We start from the raw sequence: 19,596 nt of genomic DNA, 5'->3' as shown, positions 1-19,596 counted from the left end.
TATTTTGTCATATTTGTGCTGAGAAAATGATAAATATGTCAACATATTTTTCCGAGAAAAAAAATATCAAATATCCCAACTCTACCTTTTTGAAGCTACGGACATTTTCATCCCACGTGTCATTATTCTTCCTCGGCAGAAATATCTCGACAAACATCTTCATGACCACAAAAAAATCAACATAGCAAAGGCAATACCGTAAAACGACCGGTGAAAATAAACAAATAATGCTGAAGTTCACCGTTCAAATCGAACTACAGATACTTCTTGATGCCGCCAAGATCTGCGTGAAGCTGAGAAGAAAGAATCGCAGGCAATGGAACAGTAGAAAACAGAGCAGATAAGCTCTTCAGGTTTTTTCTATTGAAAAGGAAGATGAAAAACTGCTTACATTTCTCACATAATTCCTATATATATATTAGCTTCTAGAAACTGTAATTGGCTGTAACTTTGCTATAACTAAATTGCCAGATTATTTTGTATTTAATTTAAAGTTCTTTTTTGCCCTCGTGCTCTACTTCTCTGTGAGCAATGCTTCTTTAGAGTTGTAATCTCTAATCTTTGGTTGTAGTTTTTTATATAGTTAATGCATTTCATTTTATTTAGGATAATTCTCCCCCTCACCAAATTTGGGGCCTCCGTTACTTCATCGATTGTTCACATATTATTCCCTAGCTCGTAATTCTTAAATAATCATTCGCTTGCGTTAAATTATTTTCAGGATGAAAAAAGAAAAAAATTATCTCAGGAAAATCCAGCATAATAATTAACTAACTCAAATTTGCAAAATTTATTTACAACCATATGAGGTTGGGCTATTTGTTCACTGAGTAGTAGTAGGAACTTCGCCATTACAGGTTATTAGTACAGCGTTTTCATCTAAAAAAGAAACCTGCACTAATATCGGGCAACCCCACAACATTAACAATATTATATCCCTGAACAAAAACGTGTTACACCTGTAATTAACCTTCGCCGGAGACGACGATAAATTCTGATCTCATACTCTAACGGGCGCCGAACATCTGCTCGAGGAGGATTACGATGGCCATGGCAAGACCGGAATCAAATCCCGGCTGCACGATAAGACGGAAGACGTCGCCCCCGAAGGCCACCCCACCGATCGCCTCCTTACGTTGGATCTCTAACACCGGCCGCCTCAATTCGTCGTAGACCACACAAGATCTATGAGAGAAAGAACCCTCCACGCAGTAGATCGGCCCCTTCTCGCCGCCGCATGGTGTCACGTGCGCTAGCACTTTGGACGGGAGAAGCGTCAGATGCTTCCTAGCCGAGAAGCGACGCCTTTCCTCTCCCTCGAAGATGCGCCAGTGATCCAACAGGGTTAGCCTCTGCATCAAAGAAGAAACGGAGCGAATCGACTCAGTAACCAAACAATCGAATTGGATAGGATAAAATTCCCAACTCCATTTCCCATTTCCGACCAATTTATGCCCGGAGATGGAAAATTGTCTAATCCAGAACCTTTAATTAAATCAGAGACAGAAACGTAAAGGGGTTGGTACCTTTCGGCGGACGGTGAACACGGACTTTCCAGCGGCGTCCATGAGGACGATCTCGGTGCGCTTCGAAAATGAGTAGTTATCAACGCGAAATACGAGCTCCCCCTTGGCATCAAAGACGGTGAAGCCGCTGCAGTTGAAGAGGAGGGACTTTCGCCACACGGTGAAAGACGATGGCTCCGAATCGACGGCGATGTCGAGGGCTGGAGACTGAGATGTCGGAGAGTTAGGGTAGATCTTTGTCATTTTCTCCGGCGAGGTTTTCCGGCCGACGGCAGCCGAAGATCCAGATGGGGTCTAAAATCAAGCTATGGCTTAAAAGCTAGACTGAGGAATCCTGTCATCAAGCAGAGTATATATAGGTCTCAAGGACAAAAAAGCCCTTGGTGGTCGATAGTTATTACGCGCCCGGCACGCGCGCCTAGTATTCGGATGTCTGTTTCCACGGTGTTTCTTAAAAAATTAAATGAAAAAAATGGGACACGTGTCACAGAAGTATAAGAGGGCGTGAGCATCTTTGATTGGGCGGCTGGTGGGTTAATTAGTTGGAATTAAAATAAAAAATCCTATGCGACCTTTTAACAGCTGCTGAGAATAATGGGAGAAGGGTTATGCCCTTAACTTTCTCCAAAAATAATAATAATAATAATAATAATGAGAAAAATTTTGAGTTTTAAAATTTAAATTATATAAATTTTGAAAATAATAAATTTATTTCAAGATAAATAAAATATACAATAATTTTATTAACTTTTAAATCAACCCCGCTTAAAATAAAAGTAAAATTTTAATTTTTTTTAATTAAAATTAATTTAATTTATATTTTTAAAATTCATTATTATCAAATCTTTATAACAGTACTGCGATTTAAAATTACATTATTTAAAAGTTAATTTATAAGCTCCTGAGTTCAAATGAGAAGCATTTGAAATAATATTTTAAAATAATTTTCTATATAAACAATTTAAAAAGTAATGAAAAGCAAATAAAAACAATGAAAAAAATTATGTCCATTTTTTTAATGTGCATTATATTATTAAGAATTCAAGTTGGAAGGTTGAAGTGGAGGAATGCATCATGTTTATTGTGTGATAGAAAGTCCCTCTCAAACTCATCAAGAGTAAATTCTATAAGATGATAGTGAGACCTGCAATGTTTTATGGTGTAGAATGTTGGCCATTAAAAGAAGAACATAATATTAAGTTAAGTGTTGCAGAGATGAGGATGTTCAAGTGGATGTGTGACTTTACTCTTAGAGATTAGATACAAAATAATGAGCAAATACTTGAAAGGTTGGAGTAGCTCCAGTGGAAGATAAGATTAGAGAGAGTCGCCTTAAATGATTTGGTAACATAAAATGACGGCCTTCCGATGACCCGCTTAGGAAAGTAGATGTATTAGATTTGACTTATGTTAAGAAAGATAGAGGCAGACCTAAAAAGATTTGGTTATAAAATATTAGAAATGTCATTTTTTTTAATAGATTTAGATGAGAATTTTACTCTCAACAAGTCACAATAGAGAAAAAAAAAAGATTCATGTAGCCGATCCCACATACTGAGATGAATGCTTTGTTGTTGTTGTTGTATTATATATTAAGAATATTAACTTTATTGAATTTATTTTAGCATTAATACAAATTATAAAAAATTTATATTGTCTTAATCTTAATCTTAAAATAATTTCATTAATTAAAATTTATTCTAATCTAATTATATCCTAGACAACCTTTTTTCTAAATCAAAATATTAGCCTAATGAATGTCGGCCGTTCCTTTGTATAGTGTAGCCGAAGCTCGCATGGTCAATGAATGCCGGTGCCTTTACATGCAACATATATAATAAATATATTAAACCAAATGAGGTGTAAAATGGCTCAGCTTTCAGTTAATGAAAGGGCATAAGATGCTTTAATAAGAAAAATGAAGTGGATGAAGCTCATCCAATATCCATATCGAGAAATATTGATCAGTTCCTTCAACAGAATCATTCACTTTAGAGTAAAGTAGAGAGAGTGCAAGCTCAAAAAATGGATGCATAAGATTTGTTTTAGGCAGTTGATAAATTAAAATATTGGGATAGTGCATGAACCTTTTGATTTGTCGACATACTTAAAATAGGCTTTAAATTATATATATAGGCATATCTAAAGTGAATGATTTTTGAATTATTGACATATCTACTATTAGTACAACAATAATAATAAGTATTTATCTCAATAGCACATCTTACCTTCGTCTACTGGTTGGGAGCTTAGGCCACCAACTAAGAGACCTTGGGTTGAAAAATTGTTGTGTCTAGACTCGGTATCGAGCATACCGAATGATATCGAGCGCGGTACGTACCGAGCTCGGTACCGAGCGCGGTACCAAGCGCCCAGTAATGTGGCACTTTTTTATTTGCCTCTAGATGCGTTTGGTGTCCGGACACAATAATTACTCTCTTGGGTTCGAGTCTTGTATATGTGATGTGTGTGTGAATCTTACTTAATTGGCCTAAATGTCCCCAAAAAATAAAAAGTCTTTATCCCACTAGATGAGATATGTTACATTATTTTTTTTCCTCTATTATATCATACTAAGGTTTTGTTTAGGACGGCTTTCTTATTGCTTCTTAAAACAGCTTCTTAGTACAAAAATTTTAAGAAGCCTAAAAATTTTGTACTAAAAAGCTGTTTTAAAATTAGTAAAAAAGTCATCTCAAACTAAGCCTAAGAGTCACATTCTCATTTAAGACTTCATTTGGGACTTTTTTTTAAAAATTTTTAAACATCTTTTTATTACAAAAATTGTACCAAAAAAATATTTTAAAAGGCTCTAAGAAAGCTGTTCCAAATAAAATCTAGGTCTATATATTTTCATTAAGAAGTATATTGCAATTTTAATCCCTAAACGCTAAACTTTTAATTTCATTAAAGACAAAATTTTCCACATTTTTTATTTTGTTGTAGCTTTTTTATTATTTTCAAACAAGTTTTTGTGATTCCATAAATTAATTTTCATAAATACATCTATTAAAATACAAAAGTTTAAGTAAATATCACTACCAAAAAAATAGCCTTTCGCAGCACTTTTTTTACCCTACCGCAGCGGTTAAAACCCCTACAAATATTTTAGCAGCGGTTTATAAAATAAAACTGATGCAAAAAGTATCATTTTTTGGTAGTGTATATTTAATAACTTTATTACGTAATAAAAATTTTTATATCATAATATTCTGATCAGAGTTTTTAGCAATATGAGCCTTAAGTTCTTAGTTCTACTTTGAAATGAGTGTTATATATATGCATGCAATTAATATGACATTAATTCTAAAATTGATTGAAGAGCATTAGGACCTACCTTGATAACATTTCAATCAAAATAGTCTCGAGAAATGTCAAGAAATCTCCTCTATCATACGGCATTAATTTTTTTTGGCAATAATTACACAATTTTTTGATGACCTTAGATGAATTAAATCACAAACACATGCACAATTTATATAAACACCTCTATTTCAAAATATCGATTGGCAGCCTAAGGTCTCAACAAACAAAACGTACATTTTTACAGTTAATTTATTACAGTCGTGGCAAACACACCCTCAATCAAGCTATGCATTCAAAGTGGAAGCTATAGTGTTGGGAGATTAAGATGTTAGAAGACACAGAAAAGAAACATTGAAATACTTCATACTTGAAAACATTATATAATCAAGGACTGTTCGATGGAGTACTCAAATTTTTTTATTGAAATAATCATACTATCATCTTCCATAATTCTATAAATACTCTACTTCAACTTATTTGAAGAGGTTGGGTATTCTAGATATAAGAATTCATAACTCATCATCACTAGTAAGATGTACATATACATTAATTAACACTAATGTAGATTTCCATCATTGCCACTACTCTTAACACCATCATACCCACAAACATTAACAATCATCATTTTCATCAAAGTTGATCCTCACCTTCTTAGTTGCTAATCTCTCCTCCTATAAGACTCCCGAAATTAATTTTTGAAGTTTTCAACTAGCTTTTGCCTCGAGATTCGTGCCCGATCAAGATAATTTTGCATGATGTATCAATATCTTTTTTAGTATACTTCTAACTCTACTATTAATCTATTATTAAGAGAAAAAAAAGATTAAAATATTTTGATCAAAATTTAAGTATAATGGATATCATGAATTTGTATATCAATCGATCGATTTATATATTACTTTCGTCTCAAAGTAAATTTGAGGATTCTAAAACTCATAATGACTAAATGCTTATCAGGATATTATCACGTAATTTATTTTCATTAAGAAGTATATTGCAATTTTAATTCCTAAACCCTAAACTTTTAATTTCATTAAAGTCAAAATTAACCCACATATTTTGTTTTGTTGCAGCTTTTTTATTATTTTCAAACAAGTTTTTGTGATTCCATAAGTTTTCATAAATACATCTATTAAAATACAAAAGTTTAAATAAATATAATTAATAACTTTATAACGTAATAAAAAAATTTATATCATAATATTCTGATCAGAATTTTTAGCAATATGAGTCTTAAGTTCTTAGTTCTACTTTGAAATGAGTGTAATATACTAATATGTCTGCAATTAATATGGCATTAATTCTAAAATTGATTGAAGAGCATTAAGACCTACCTTGATAACATTTCAATCAAAATAGTCTCGAGAAATGTCAAGAAATCTCCTCTATCTCACGACATTATTTTTTTTTTTTTCACAACAATTACACAATTTTTTGAGGAGCTTAGATGAATTAAATCACAAACACATACACAATTTATATAAACGCCTCTAATTCAAAATCTAGATTGGCAGCCTAAGATCTCAACCAAATGAACATATTTTTTTACAGTTATTAACACAGTAGCAAACACACCCTCAATCAAGCTATGCATTCAAAGGGGAAGCTGTAGCGTCGGGAGAAGCTGATTAAGATGTTGGAAGACACAGAAAAGAAACATCGAAATACTTCATACTTGAAAACCATTACATAATCAAGGAATGCTCTAATTTTTTTTTATTGAAATAATCATACAATCATCTTTCTTATTTCTTTAAATACTCTAATTCAACTAAGAAGGTTTAATACTCACCTTCTTAGTTGCTAATCTCTCCTCTTATAATAAGAACAACCAAGCAAAAAAACAAAGATCTCAATAAGATATTTCTAATATCTCAAAGCTCTCTATTTCCCCTTCGAAAGTCATATTTGATTTAGAAGAGAAATAAATGCTCGCCCTACCAACAACCAAGAAGAAACGAATCTAACTAATAGCGATCATTGTCATGCAAGGATCAGAAAGTCGTATTGGTTAATCCCCAACTGTTCTTCATCAGAAAGCTTTGATGGAAGAAGGGAGTGATTAACTTTACCAACCAACGCTAACATTGTCAAGACGCCTAAATTTAACTGCTAAGCAGCCTAAGCTAAAGGACAACAGTTACCTTTCTGAATTTCAAATAGGTAGAAGAGCGTCATTTTCCATGGCTGATACGCTGTTTATTTGTTTTGTCCTTAAGCAAACGCTGCATCGAATTCAAAGCCGCGCGAAGGTTTGGTCAAAGCAATCCAGCTGAGGACCCCTACATGCACTGCTGCCGGCATGTGCTGCGACACTATTTGTTGCTGAGTCGCAACCAACTGACTTGGGCGTATGCTACAGGAATGATTTTTTTTTCTGCCTGTGTTGTAGAATGAATAAAACAAAATTTTTAGTAGACTTTTATTTGGGTAATATATTTCGCTTGTATTTGGAGCAGAGCTATGAAATTCTTTGAAATATGCTGTCTTTTTATTTTCTTCTTTTCATATTTTAAGAGATCTTCGAACCTTTAAAAAATCTTTTCGACAGTTTTCCAATCATAAGAGCATACTTAAGATTTTGCGGAAGAGGGAACATGGGATTAAGCGGTCTGGCTCATTGATTGACGGATGAAAAGTCATATATGTTGCTCGTGCACAAATCTCTCTCCCCACCCCCCCAAAAAAGGAAACATTGGGGACAAGCAAAGCACTTAAATAGGTGAAATTATTATGTACGGTCACCGTATGCTGTTCGGAAGAGAATCAGGATGGGTCATGTCACTTTTTTGTTGTGTACCGCGTGACTGACACATTCTGATTCGCCTCTCAAGAAATGCAAGGATTGCAGCTAAAAAGAGAGCTATTTTCCTAATTTTGAAACAATGTTGTTAGGAATCTGTTCACGGGAATTTAAGAGACTTTAAACAATCAGTTATGGGAGCCATGATGATGTTAAAATCATTGATGAACCAATAAAAGTAATTATCTAGGCGATGGAAACTCCTAACGTCGGTTAAGGATCGAGGTTTCGACGGGGTGTTGAGGGGCTATGAGTAACTTCTCTATAACACAAACAATTGGGTCACCCTCATCACCTTGTAACTCCTTGACTGCCTCTTCAACTACAGTTTCCTAAAAAATATTCTCCCCTTAGACTTCTCCATCAAGTAGTTGTTGCCGATTAGGACATTCATTGGATTTCTGGCCCGATTGGAAGCATCAGAAGCATTTCATTATAGATGGTTTAATATAAGTATTATCTTTAGCTACAACACTATCCTTGATCGGTCCGAAAAGTTCAATAGTTTGGTTGGCAACGGGGGCGGTGGCATTAGTATTAGAGCACAATATATAAATGTGTATATTTTTATCTGTTAGTTTTTTTTTTGCTCTGATACCATGAAGAAACTGATGGATCCAGCAGAATACAGAAAAGAGGAAAAGGAAAGTTCTTAAGAAAGTAAATCTTGAATATCTTACACGATAACTAGTGGAGCCTATATATAGGTTAGCTGGTACGGAACAAGAAAGCAAAGACTAATCCTAGAACGACACGTCAGCTAGACAAGTAAAAAACTAACAGATAAATATATACGCATTTATATATTGTGCTCTAATAATTAGCCTATTGCTTAGTTGGAGTAAAGGTAGGTCTTGCCTGTTCAGTTTTCAATCATAAACAAATCGACTAGTTGGATAATCAATATAGTGCTGTTGAATTTGTACTTCTGTCTTTAAAGCAAAGTTAACTGCCTGGGACAGGGACCAAACCGAATTAAGCTCCAATTTGTCCTAAAGATTGTCTTTCAAGCCTCCAATATAGCGTGCCACCATCTAGTTCTATGTTTCTTTAAATTATTGTAGGTGCTAAGGCGATAAAATTCCTTGGTATACTCACTAACATATCGTTGCCCTTGTTTACATTGTTGATATTTTAGATAGAGTAGTTGCTCAAAATCATTAGGTAGAAAATGCCCTCTCAAAAAATTGTTTCATGTGTTAATTACAAACTAGTCCTTTGCCTTCTCTCTAATGGCTTAGCTGGAACTGAAGCCACATTGCACTTGCTCTTCCCATGAGTTGGCAAGCAACATATTTAACTTGTTTATCCGGAGAAATCTCCATATACTAAAAGAAGATTTCGACTGTGATTTTCCAATCCAAATAGTCCTCTATGCGTAGCCGCCCATCAAAAACTGGAATGTCCAACTTGACGCAGAAGCTTCCGTGCCCCTGGTGATGTGCCATTGGGTGCCCCGTTCTATTGAACAAAACTCTCATATGGGCTCATCTAGGACAAGCTGGTGCTCTTGGCGCCGATGTGGGTACCGGATAAATTAGGTGAACTATTGCCTATTGGGTTTGTAGTGGTACCGCGTTGATTTGTCTCGTCTCATCTCATCTCACATTTCATTTTAGAAACGAAAGAAAGCAGAGATGAGTTCATCCAGTTTTTTGGATGTGTGTTATTGTCCTGCCCATAAAACTTCCAAACTCCGATCATCGTCAGGCCTAGAGTGTTTGCTTTCTTCTGCCATCACAACAGAGTGCTAACTCTGATACCAAATTAATGCAGGAGCAAGTAAAATCAATAACATAGTAATTCAAAGTAAAAATATTCTTCCGTCTTTCCTTTACCACTAATACATTTTATATATATTAGTATTTCCTGTTAAACTGGTGAATACTTAATAAGGAGAATCAAAAATAAAAAGGTACGGTACTGTAACTAACAGAGAAAGGAAATGAATAGTAAACAACAGTAGTGGTAAGTGAATTAGCCATATAATGTTCTGCAAGGACTTTGTAATCCTCATCATTATGTCACTCTGCTAACTTAGTCTTCTAATAAAGAACTCAAATTATCATTGCAAAGCAAAATTTAAGCACAAAAGCTATGTCGAATTAAGCTTAAATAAGTCACTAATGAAGCACAAAAGAATCTCAGCGTGGAAGAATTGTATCCTTAGAATAACCTTTATCGGGGAAATGGAAGGATTGCTGAAGAATCACATAATTCTATTGTTTTCCACCACAAATGAAGAATAAATGCTTGGCTGCAGGTGACATAAGAGCTTAAAGCAATTTTTTTTATGAGAAAAGTAAGGGCTGGACCTCTTTTTATGTTAAAAATGAGTGACTGTTACAAGATGAAAGGAAAAAGTGCCCAAAGGAAAAATATTTATAGGATCTGCTCCAAATAAAAGAAGGCTTCAAATCAAAGAAGTTAATGTAGCCAAATAGATCGTCATGGAAGAGAAGATGTCAAGACATTTCTCTTCAAAGAAACTAATCAAAACCTCATAAACGAGGGGATGGATAGATATGGCGCTTAATTCAGTCTCAAAAGTATAGCCATATATTGTAAAAGCTTTTGAAAAAGTTGATACGGGGAAAGAAACTTAGGCTTCATTTGGGACGGCTTTCTTACAGCTTCTTAAAGCAGCTTTTTAGTACAAAAATTTTTATTTTTGTACTAAAAAATTGCTTTATGAAGTAGTTATAAGAACGCCGTCCCAAACGAAGCCTTAGCTACTCTAGTTGTAAAAAACAGCTTTGCTCCATAAAAATTTCTAAAAATCAGTGAAAAAGCAGTAGCCAAACGAAATTAAAAATTTCCAAATCCTTAAATACCTTACAATTGATTTTTAGTATAACAGTGCTTGAGTTCCCTATCTCATTTAGTTATGACATTTATGATGAAATGATAATGAATTTCAAATTGTTTTCTTTTTATTTAGCGAACCAAATTCTTTGTCAAATCAATAGCAAACTTAATGTGATTGAACATCTCCTTTAAATCAATTGAAATCTTTGCAGGTAGATTTTATGAGATGATGCAATTGTGCAGCAATAGATTCAATCTTAGTGCTTGAAAGTGTTGTGTAAGTTACTTTTTGGATGCCCATAATATTGCTCCAGAATCAAGGTTAATGAGATAGCATATTGTGCTATTCCTATCATCAATGCAACTGGCCAAATCACCATTAGAAAATCAAGTCAATATAGTTCTAATGTTATTAATTCTCAAAACTGGAGCAAAAGTTTCAAAGCAATCAATACGTTGTTGTTATTGTTAGTTCTGTGTGAAATCAGATTATGTGTTGATTAATTGGATTATATTGTTACTTCGGATCTTAATTCAGTTTGTCGTGTCTGTTAGGGGGTTACAAGGGGTCCTTTCACTCGAGAAATTTTATTTTCTCGTACAACAGTACAACAATATAGAGTTGCGAGATGAGATGACATATTTTTCTGATTTTTCGTTAAGGGCTGCATTCCTTGGTGGTTAATTTAAGTTTCTCTTTGTTTATTCTTGTGTGAGAACTTTGCAAGGGTGTAGAGAGATAAGGAGAGAGAGATAAGAGAAATATATAATATTTCTCCTTATTTTTATAGTGAATTTCTTGGTGTGGCATGGCTCCATAATTTTTTCATGGTTTCGGGCATTTTACGTTAAATTCCAGTGTTCTTTCTTTCTGCTGCATTTAATCTTTCTTGTCTTTTGTTCGATGCATTTTTTACTTCCCCAATAGTTGTACATATCCTTTCATAACCAATAGAATTTTATGCCTTTTGAGAGTCCCATAAGAGTTAAAATTTGATTTGTAGATGCATTTTAGTTCAGTAGTTTTTTTTTTATTATTTTTATTTTAATCATAGGTAGATCTATCAGCTGCCATGTATGATTTTTTTTCAATTGCGTGAATCTCCTCATTCATTGCATCACATTGTTCTTCTTTTGTAAATTCATCTCCAAAGTAAGTAGGATCTACAATGAAATGGGCAAATTCAGTAAAACAGCTTTCTTTTTTCTAGGAAAACAATCCAAGAGATGAACTTGGAGATTTAGGTTTCGTTGGGATGATTTTCTTACTGTTTCTTAAAGTAGTTTTCTAGTACAAAAACTTTAATTTTGTACTAAAAAGCTGCTTTAAAAAACAATAAAAAAAATCGTCCCAAATGAATCCTTAATAATACTATTTTATAAATTTACCTGATCATGTGATCTAGAAATATATATTCGTTTTGTATATTTGAAGAAACCAAAAAAAAAAAAAAAATCATTTTGTCAATCCCATATAGCATTTTCATTAAATAACACATCTCAATTCATGGCCATCGATTTATTTGCTATAGCTAATAAGATGCATTTAATACTCTCATAATATATCCTTTATCATTATTTATTTAGAATAAGTATATAATCTATAGCATAAAAATTCTTAAAATTTCTTCTAAGGGTTTTATTCCTTGAACCTAAAGGAAAGCTAGTAGTTCAGTTATCATGAGTTCAGCTTGGGGAGAGCTTCCTTTTTCATTTTAAGGGGGGAATGCAGAGGATAGCTTAAAAGGAAGCTTAAAATGAAAAAGGAAGCTTAAAATAATGAGTATTTTCTTTATCGCTCTTATTGAAAAATGGTTGTAAGAAATAATCTCGTAGTCATTAGGAAGTCCCTTGACTTCTAGAAATTATTTTGTGCGGTCATCAAATGGTTCAAAAACGAATCAGGATGCGCCACGTCACCCGGTACACAGCAGTACACAACCGGTACACAGCAAAGAAATGATGCGGTGTTTCCTGATTTGCCTCTGAACATTGACCGATGACCACATAGAATAATTTTTCCTTGACTTCAAGTAAACTGTCAATTGACTTTAAATTCCCCTATCTCTACAAAATATCTTGAACTCTTAGGAAGTAAACTCTCCACGACAATTAATATAGAATGCAAATAGAACAGCCATTTTTTCTTAAACAAAAATTTTAAATCACTTAAACATGAACAGCACTTATATTTTTTAAGATATCAGACCTATGTCATGCATCCTTGCATAATCATTAAGAAAAAGGATTTATTAAAAAGAATCACCCTCACCTACTTATTAAAATGGCTTATACTAATCTTAATATTAATTTTATATATTCTAAGTTAAACATATAAATATGATTTTAATTTTAATTGAATTTAAATATTATAATTTTAAAATATATATATTAAATATTCATCTATTTAATAAAGAATTTCACCACTCCTTAATAAAATATACACTCTTTTAAAATTTATCCTTATGATTTATATTTAATCAAAGGTCTATCACATTAAATAAAAAAATTATTTTTTTGAATTATTAATACCTTCTCTGATTTTATTAAAATAGATTGATAGTATTGATTATTTTGTCGTATTAGACATGGGCTTCTCATTAGCCCAGAAAAGTGGCATGGCCCAGCCCAGGAAAGCCCAGCTGCTCTTTTGCTTGCCTTCTATGTTCGACCACAAGCCAATATGTTGCCTCTCACTTTCGGCCGTGAATGAGCCTGCTTCGTTCCCAAGCGCTTTCCAAAATAAGTGCCGTCAGCGCCGCCGGTGAGTTTTTGTGTAGCGGCTTCTCTTTCTCGCGCTGCCTGTTCATTCCCAAACTCACCTTCAATCGTCGGTTTTCATCTCCAACTGCGCGTCTCTTCCACGCGATGGCTCAAAAAGAGAGCGAGCAATTTTCATTCGGGCCGTACAAGATCAACCCTAGCGAGGTCTTCTACTCTACCAAACTCTCATACGCCCTTGTCAATCTGAGGCCTCTGCTACCTGGTAGACCGTCTCCTCCTATACTCTTTTCTACTGTGGTAATTTGAAGCTAAAGCTCTGTGGATTTGAATTGGCACAGGGGAAATAGCTTAATGGTTGTCTTTTTTGGATCTTCTTTATCAGTTTACCAAACTGCCATTTAGAATTTGCTGGAATTTTGAAATTTTTATTTGCTAAATTAATTTTCTGGAAAAAGCTCAGACCTAGTAATAATTTCAGCTTTTGTAATCAAAATCAACTTGAATGATATTATAACAGTAAAATTGTTTAGATGGACTAAGATTTGAGTTTATCAGAATGGAGAAGGTCTACCTAAATGTTGGTACATGGTGCTGATATGATGACTACGATGAAATTGATGATGTAAATATGATGACATTGAAAATATTAATATAAAACTTGTAATATCCTATTCAACACTTGAAGACGTCTAAGATTTTATGTATGATTTAGGTCTAGCGTAGTGCTTGTAATGCCTTTGAGGTACTCCTTTTCATTTATTGCATACGAATTTTAGTTTGTGGTGAGAGCTACATATTAATAGATGTTACTCTAATCATTCACCTAATTCATAATGAGTAATGCTTGCACATCTTCAAGATCAATTCTGCCATATCGGATCCTATTACTTTCAAGAATCTTCATCCAAAGCCACTACATTAATCCTACCCCTTATCTCTAACAGACCTTTACAACTGTAAAGTTATCTAGCACTAATTTCTATATATATTACCTCACTGTAGACCTATCTTAATGTAATGAAAAAGGCTATTGTAATCTTCCTGCTGCCTTTATCCATTCTCTTCACTGTATACGTCTAAATAGAGTAGATGACGCTTCTTCTTTATTGTATAAGAGAATTTACCTAGTAGTAATTCACGTGGCCATACTCGTGGTTTGCTTTACTCATCGAGTGATGCATCATACCAACTTTGGTTGTGACGTTACTTCTCTTCCAAACATGGGAGACACTCCCAATCCTTTTAATGTCCAACGTCAGACATATCATTAGTCTTCAAATCACTCTAGATAACCACACTATGTGGCCATTACAAAATCTCAAGTTGTTTTGTTCTAATTGGTTTGATGGTTATTTAGATGGCACTATCTCATGCCCAACGAAACAGTTCCTTCCAGAAGATAATTTTGTCATTCAGAATTATCAATAGACCACCTGATAAGTCATGACCAAAATCTCGTTGTAGCCCTTACTCTATATTTTCCCCGTTTCTTTTATCATAGCTACTCTCCCTCAATGCCTATTACGAGATTGGGACTACCAATCCACAAATCAATCTTGCATAATCCAATTGAAGAATGAGCTTCACTATATCTCTACGATGGATCAAATAATGGCTTAATATTTATAACCATCAAAGCCAAAGGTGATTCCATTATTGCAATCGACACATCATTGGACCGAGAAGACATTGTACTCTACACTCTTAATGGTCTACGTCATCCTATTAAGCTTTCAAAATCACTTTTAAAACAAACCTCCAAGTTTTTAGTCTAGAAAACATTTACTCACTCTTTTGGGTGAAGAAATAAATATTTTCACTTTTCAGTGAAGGCTCTCGAGAACTCCAGCAACTACAACTTATGAACCCCCAAACATTTCTGCCATGGGAGGTCATAGCCAGTCCCGTGCTTCTACCAAATTCTTCAGAGGTCGCAACACCAAGATGGTTGTTTTTCCTTCAATGGCTCCAGGGTGGTACTGCTATATTCTCTCCACTAATGTCATATTTTTGGCAAGCCTAATCATATCCACAGTTTAATATTGACACATACTAGGCTTAACTTGCATTGGGCAACCACCAGCCCATCTAGCTCTTTTCTCTAGATCCATCATCTTGCCAAAAACTTGGATTATAGACATTGGAGCAACTTCACACAATACCTTAGATTAGCATCATCATTCCAATCCTCGACTATATCATGCCCAACAACAGGTAGTTGTGGGTAGTCTCTGCTTCACTTTAGCTCGATATGTTTAGCATCAATATTATGCTCAGCTATATTTTTTTTTTGTAGTTAAGAGTGTCTTACCAAACTTATGGATTTCATATTCATTTTATGTGGATATTAGAATTTATTTTTCTAGTGATATATCCATTTTATGTCATGTGGTTTTGTAGATTATTACTACAACAACAACAACATCATCAAGCCTTTGTCTCACTACGTGGGGTCGGCTGCATGAATCCTTTTTCGTCAGTGTCTGGTTAAAAGTCAAATTCTCATTTAAATCTAACAAAGAAAGATCATTTCTAATATTTTCTAACCAAGTCTTTTTAGGTCTACCTCTACCTTTCTTAACAAAAGTCAAATCTAATACCTCAACTTTCCTAACTGGGTCATCGGAAGGCCTCCGTTTAATGTGACCAAACCATCTAAGGCGACTCTCTCTAATCTTATCTTCCACTGGAGCTACTCCAACCGTTTCACGTATATGCTCATTTCGTATCCTATCTCTAAGGGTCAAGCCACTCATCCACCTAAGCATCCTCATCTCTGCAACACTTAATTTAGTATTATGCTTCTCTTTTAATGGCCAACATTCAGCACCATAAAGCATTGCAGGTCTCACCACCATCTTATAGAATTATCCCTTAAAGCATTGCAGGTCCCCAGTTTGTAGATTATTACTCCACTTCAAAAATTGATTGTGTATATGTATGTGAAGAACTTGATGGAGCACAAAAAATGCTTGAACTGGAGTTAACACCATTTATAGCATTCGATAGAAATGAATGGCATAAGAGGATTCATAAATCTGATCCCAAATACATGGGATAAGGCTAATGATGATTGCACGTGATGAATCAGGGATGGAGTTGGGGTACATTTTGTTCAGCACTTTTCTTATGATTGTGTAGGATTTTCATAGATACTCTATAATCCTTCTGTTCTTGTTTTATTGTAGCCTTCATATAATAATAATGTTAAAGGTTTTAAATTCGATTTCTCTTCTAATAGTGCTCTTTGGAACTTTTGCAGGTCATATCCTTTTCCAATGAAAGTGTCTTCTTTGGAACTACGAGATTAAGTGCATTCATCAACCCTTCAATTTACTCATAAACCCTCCCAGAAACGAATACACACTCATATGCGCATATCTACTTGCATGCTTTTATGCTAAAGCCGTGGTTATAATTTGTAAAGGTTTCTCAAAAGGGAAAATAAACCGCGCACTATCTTCTTGTTTCCCATGTCATAGATATGGATGCTTTATTTGCAGTATGTCAAGTGACTACGAGTTACATATTTCATAACCCATCTTCAAATTTTATGCAAGGAGAATGCATTGAAATTTTACTTCTGGCTAGCTGGATTTAGGCCAAAAAGATGAATTGCTTACATCTACATTTTATTTATTAAAAAAATGAGAAAGTGGTCAAAATAATTCCTTGACTGCTTATGAAGGACCAAAATGATATCTAACTATATTAAATGATCATTTTGGTCCCGCAAGTCTTTAAAAAAAGAATGAAAATGGGACATGGGACTATTTTGATTCCTCTTTAAGGAGTTGAGTGACAAAAGTGATCTTTTAATATAGTTGGGGATTATTTTGATCATTCGTAAAGAGTCAATGGACTATTTTGATCATTTTCTCAAAAAACTGCTTGGATAACAAAATTTCCTTACCACATTTCCTAGATGAACTTATTGCCATGTACATTTGTTTATTTTGTGTGTATATGCACAAAATGTTAGTGCTCCTTTTTTTCTTTATGATATCTTATTTGTTTTTTTATCAGAGTATTGGAAATACTTGTGCCCTAAGTTAGCCTTAACAATGTTTACATGTACTTGTATGCCCAAGGCGAGAAGTTAAACGCTTTGTGGATCTCACTGCTGATGAAACTACTGATCTATGGCTTGTTGCAAAGGAAGTTGGAGGTAAATTGGAGCGCCATCATAAAGCATCTTCTCTGACATTTGCAATTCAGGTAGTTAACCATTCTGTTCATTACACTTTGATGTTAAAATTTAGGCTTCTTGTTACCTTAACGTAAACACCGTTTCTATTGCCTCTTGTTTTTATTTATTTATTTTTTTTTTTATCAAAGAGTTCTCATAGTCACATGTTAGCATGTATATCGGTACCGAACAAATACGGAATATAACAGGGACATGGTGACATGAAAAATCTTGGGAACAAAGTCCTTAAGAGCAAATCACTGTATATTAAGTCTCAGTCTATTTTCTATTTCAGGATAAGAGTAGATAGAGTTGATGCTTTTTATGTCCAAGCTTCAATCAATAAGAACATTCTCTTGTGTTTGCCAGCTATCTTTCTATCATGTGCTCTTCTATAATATCATTATAATTGGGTGTTGTCACAACCCGGCCAAGAAGATCGAATTAACGAGATGGGAAGAAATAGTTGGATGGTTGATTAAATTTTTGTGTACTAACAATCTATTTCTAATACATTGAAAGAGACATTAAAATCTCAAAATTTTAAAGTAAATATTATAAATATTTTTCTCTTAGAGCATTGCACTTATGATATACGTTATCTCCTCTTCCACTCATTTAAGCTAATCGAATAATACCCATGAATGTTTTGCAATTAAAAAGTGAGTCGCAACTTAGTGAGTATTTCAAGCTTCTAAAATACAATACTATACAAGACATTGGGAATAATATGCATGGTCATTTCAAAACATAAAGTAATTCTATTTAATGTCAATTAATATTGTGCATGTGTTATATCTTTATCTTTTCTATAAATAATACAATCGTCATAGGAGACACCGTCTAAAATAATAACAATAAAGGTACTTATTTTCCTTTTTTTTTTTCATTTACACGCGCGGGTATATTGCTTTCCCAATCAGTATCATAAGGGGTGTTGTGCTCCATCATTCAGTATGCATAGCAATCATATCTATCTAGCCATTTCATTCCTATGAAGCGAGTAATTGCTATGAACGTCATACCTTGAAATTTTCTATTGATTTTAAACAGTTTCCAGCATGCAACTAAAAATTACCTAAAAAATGGTTCTTGGCTTTTTTTTTATTTTGAATTCGTCAGAAGAGATCTACCTGATTGTTTTTAATTTGTTTTTGGGTTATCTATGTGTTTTCAGTATTTTGTATTGCAAAAAAAATTATCCAAATGAGTTGCAAACAACTCTCATATTCATGTAATTGTATGCATGGTTGGACTAGGCTATTAATATGTACTCCTTATTTATATTTAGTACTAGTCCTTCAAGGTGTCGATTTCTATATATTAACTGAGTGATTACATTATTTGGTTTTTCAAAACTAGCTTCTAAAAATGTTATTAATGGTTAACTTCAAGATATAGACTAGAATGAGTTGAGATGTGATTAACCTCAGCCTTGTTATTTGTATAAGAGCAGTTTAATAATATATTTTGAATGATCCATTTTAAGAGGGCGGATTGTAGCAATTGTCAAGTTGCCTCCATGCTCTTTTAGCTTAATGGGTTTGATTATTGGAAACAACTTCTTTGCAATGCAAATGTAAGATTGTTTACATCATTGCCTTGTAAAGCCCCGCTTTGATGGGAGGACCTTGCATTGGTGTTGTCTGTTATTTTAACTTTGCGCTGCTTTTGGTCAAATCATTTTAATTTCTTTTCTTAGTTGCATAGTATTCAATTTTCATCTGCACCTAAGCAATAATCTACTATGACATATCACAGTCCACCATCATTCATCTTTAGCACATTCATACTTATGAAGCAAAATGCTACTGTCTGCCAAGGGCAGATCCACCCTATGCCCAGGGGGACAATTGCCCCCTTCCCCCCCCCAAAAAAAAAATTTAAACATTTTTTATTATATGATTATGTAGGTAATTTGTCCTACTACATCTATTTTTTAGTCTTTATTATATGAATTTGAGGCAATTGCCCCCCCCGTCCCCCCACCCCTAAAAGTTTTAAAATACTATGGTCTTTATGCAATTGCCCAATATAATCAAACGATGAACCAAATAGAAATAGTAAAGAAAATTTAAAAATAGCATTACTACTAAAATTTGTTCCGGCAGCGCTGCTCCTTGACCCTGCTAGGGGGTGCTGCCCTCTTGGACCCCCAACATATTTGCGAAACGTACAATGATCAAATAGGGGTCGAGCCGACTTCAAGGCAAAATAAAAATCTCTATACTCCCCCCCCC

General features: G+C 34.0%; 2 protein-coding genes across 2 annotated transcripts; one reads left to right on the top strand and one right to left on the bottom strand.

Annotated features, from left to right (window-relative positions):
* Positions 1-760: 760 nt before the first annotated feature.
* LOC110098351 (protein LURP-one-related 8-like) lies at positions 761-1,847 on the bottom strand. Its single transcript, XM_020825168.2, has 2 exons — positions 1,527-1,847; positions 761-1,352 (listed from the first exon to the last, which is right to left on the bottom strand). The coding sequence occupies exons 1-2, from the start codon at positions 1,767-1,769 to the stop codon at positions 1,008-1,010; spliced, it is 588 nt and encodes a 195-aa protein (XP_020680827.1). The 5' UTR covers positions 1,770-1,847; the 3' UTR covers positions 761-1,007.
* Positions 1,848-13,118: 11,271 nt separating this feature from the next.
* Positions 13,119-19,219, top strand: LOC110098352. Its single transcript, XM_020825169.2, has 2 exons — positions 13,119-13,431; positions 17,239-19,219. The coding sequence occupies exons 1-2, from the start codon at positions 13,153-13,155 to the stop codon at positions 17,449-17,451; spliced, it is 492 nt and encodes a 163-aa protein (XP_020680828.1). The 5' UTR covers positions 13,119-13,152; the 3' UTR covers positions 17,452-19,219.
* The last annotated feature ends 377 nt before the right edge of the window (positions 19,220-19,596 follow it).

This window comes from Dendrobium catenatum, unplaced genomic scaffold (assembly GCF_001605985.2).
Source record: "Dendrobium catenatum unplaced genomic scaffold, ASM160598v2 original_scaffold_50508, whole genome shotgun sequence".
Lineage (NCBI taxonomy): Eukaryota > Viridiplantae > Streptophyta > Magnoliopsida > Asparagales > Orchidaceae > Dendrobium > Dendrobium catenatum.
This window is presented reverse-complemented; position numbering and strand designations above follow the sequence as displayed.

What these genes read in the sequence shown, in the direction of transcription:
- LOC110098351 (XM_020825168.2), bottom strand. Translation starts at nt 1,769, where the DNA reads ATGACAAAGATCTACCCTAACTCTCCGACATCTCAGTCTCCAGCCCTC. An exon ending in TGTTCACCGTCCGCCGAAAG is followed by an intron (nt 1,353 to 1,526) that starts GTACCAACCCCT and finishes TCTTTGATGCAG; the next exon opens with AGGCTAACCCTGTTGGATCA.
- LOC110098352 (XM_020825169.2), top strand. Translation starts at nt 13,153, where the DNA reads ATGAGCCTGCTTCGTTCCCAAGCGCTTTCCAAAATAAGTGCCGTCAGC. An exon ending in TGAGGCCTCTGCTACCTGGT is followed by an intron (nt 13,432 to 17,238) that starts AGACCGTCTCCT and finishes TAACAATGTTTA; the next exon opens with CATGTACTTGTATGCCCAAG.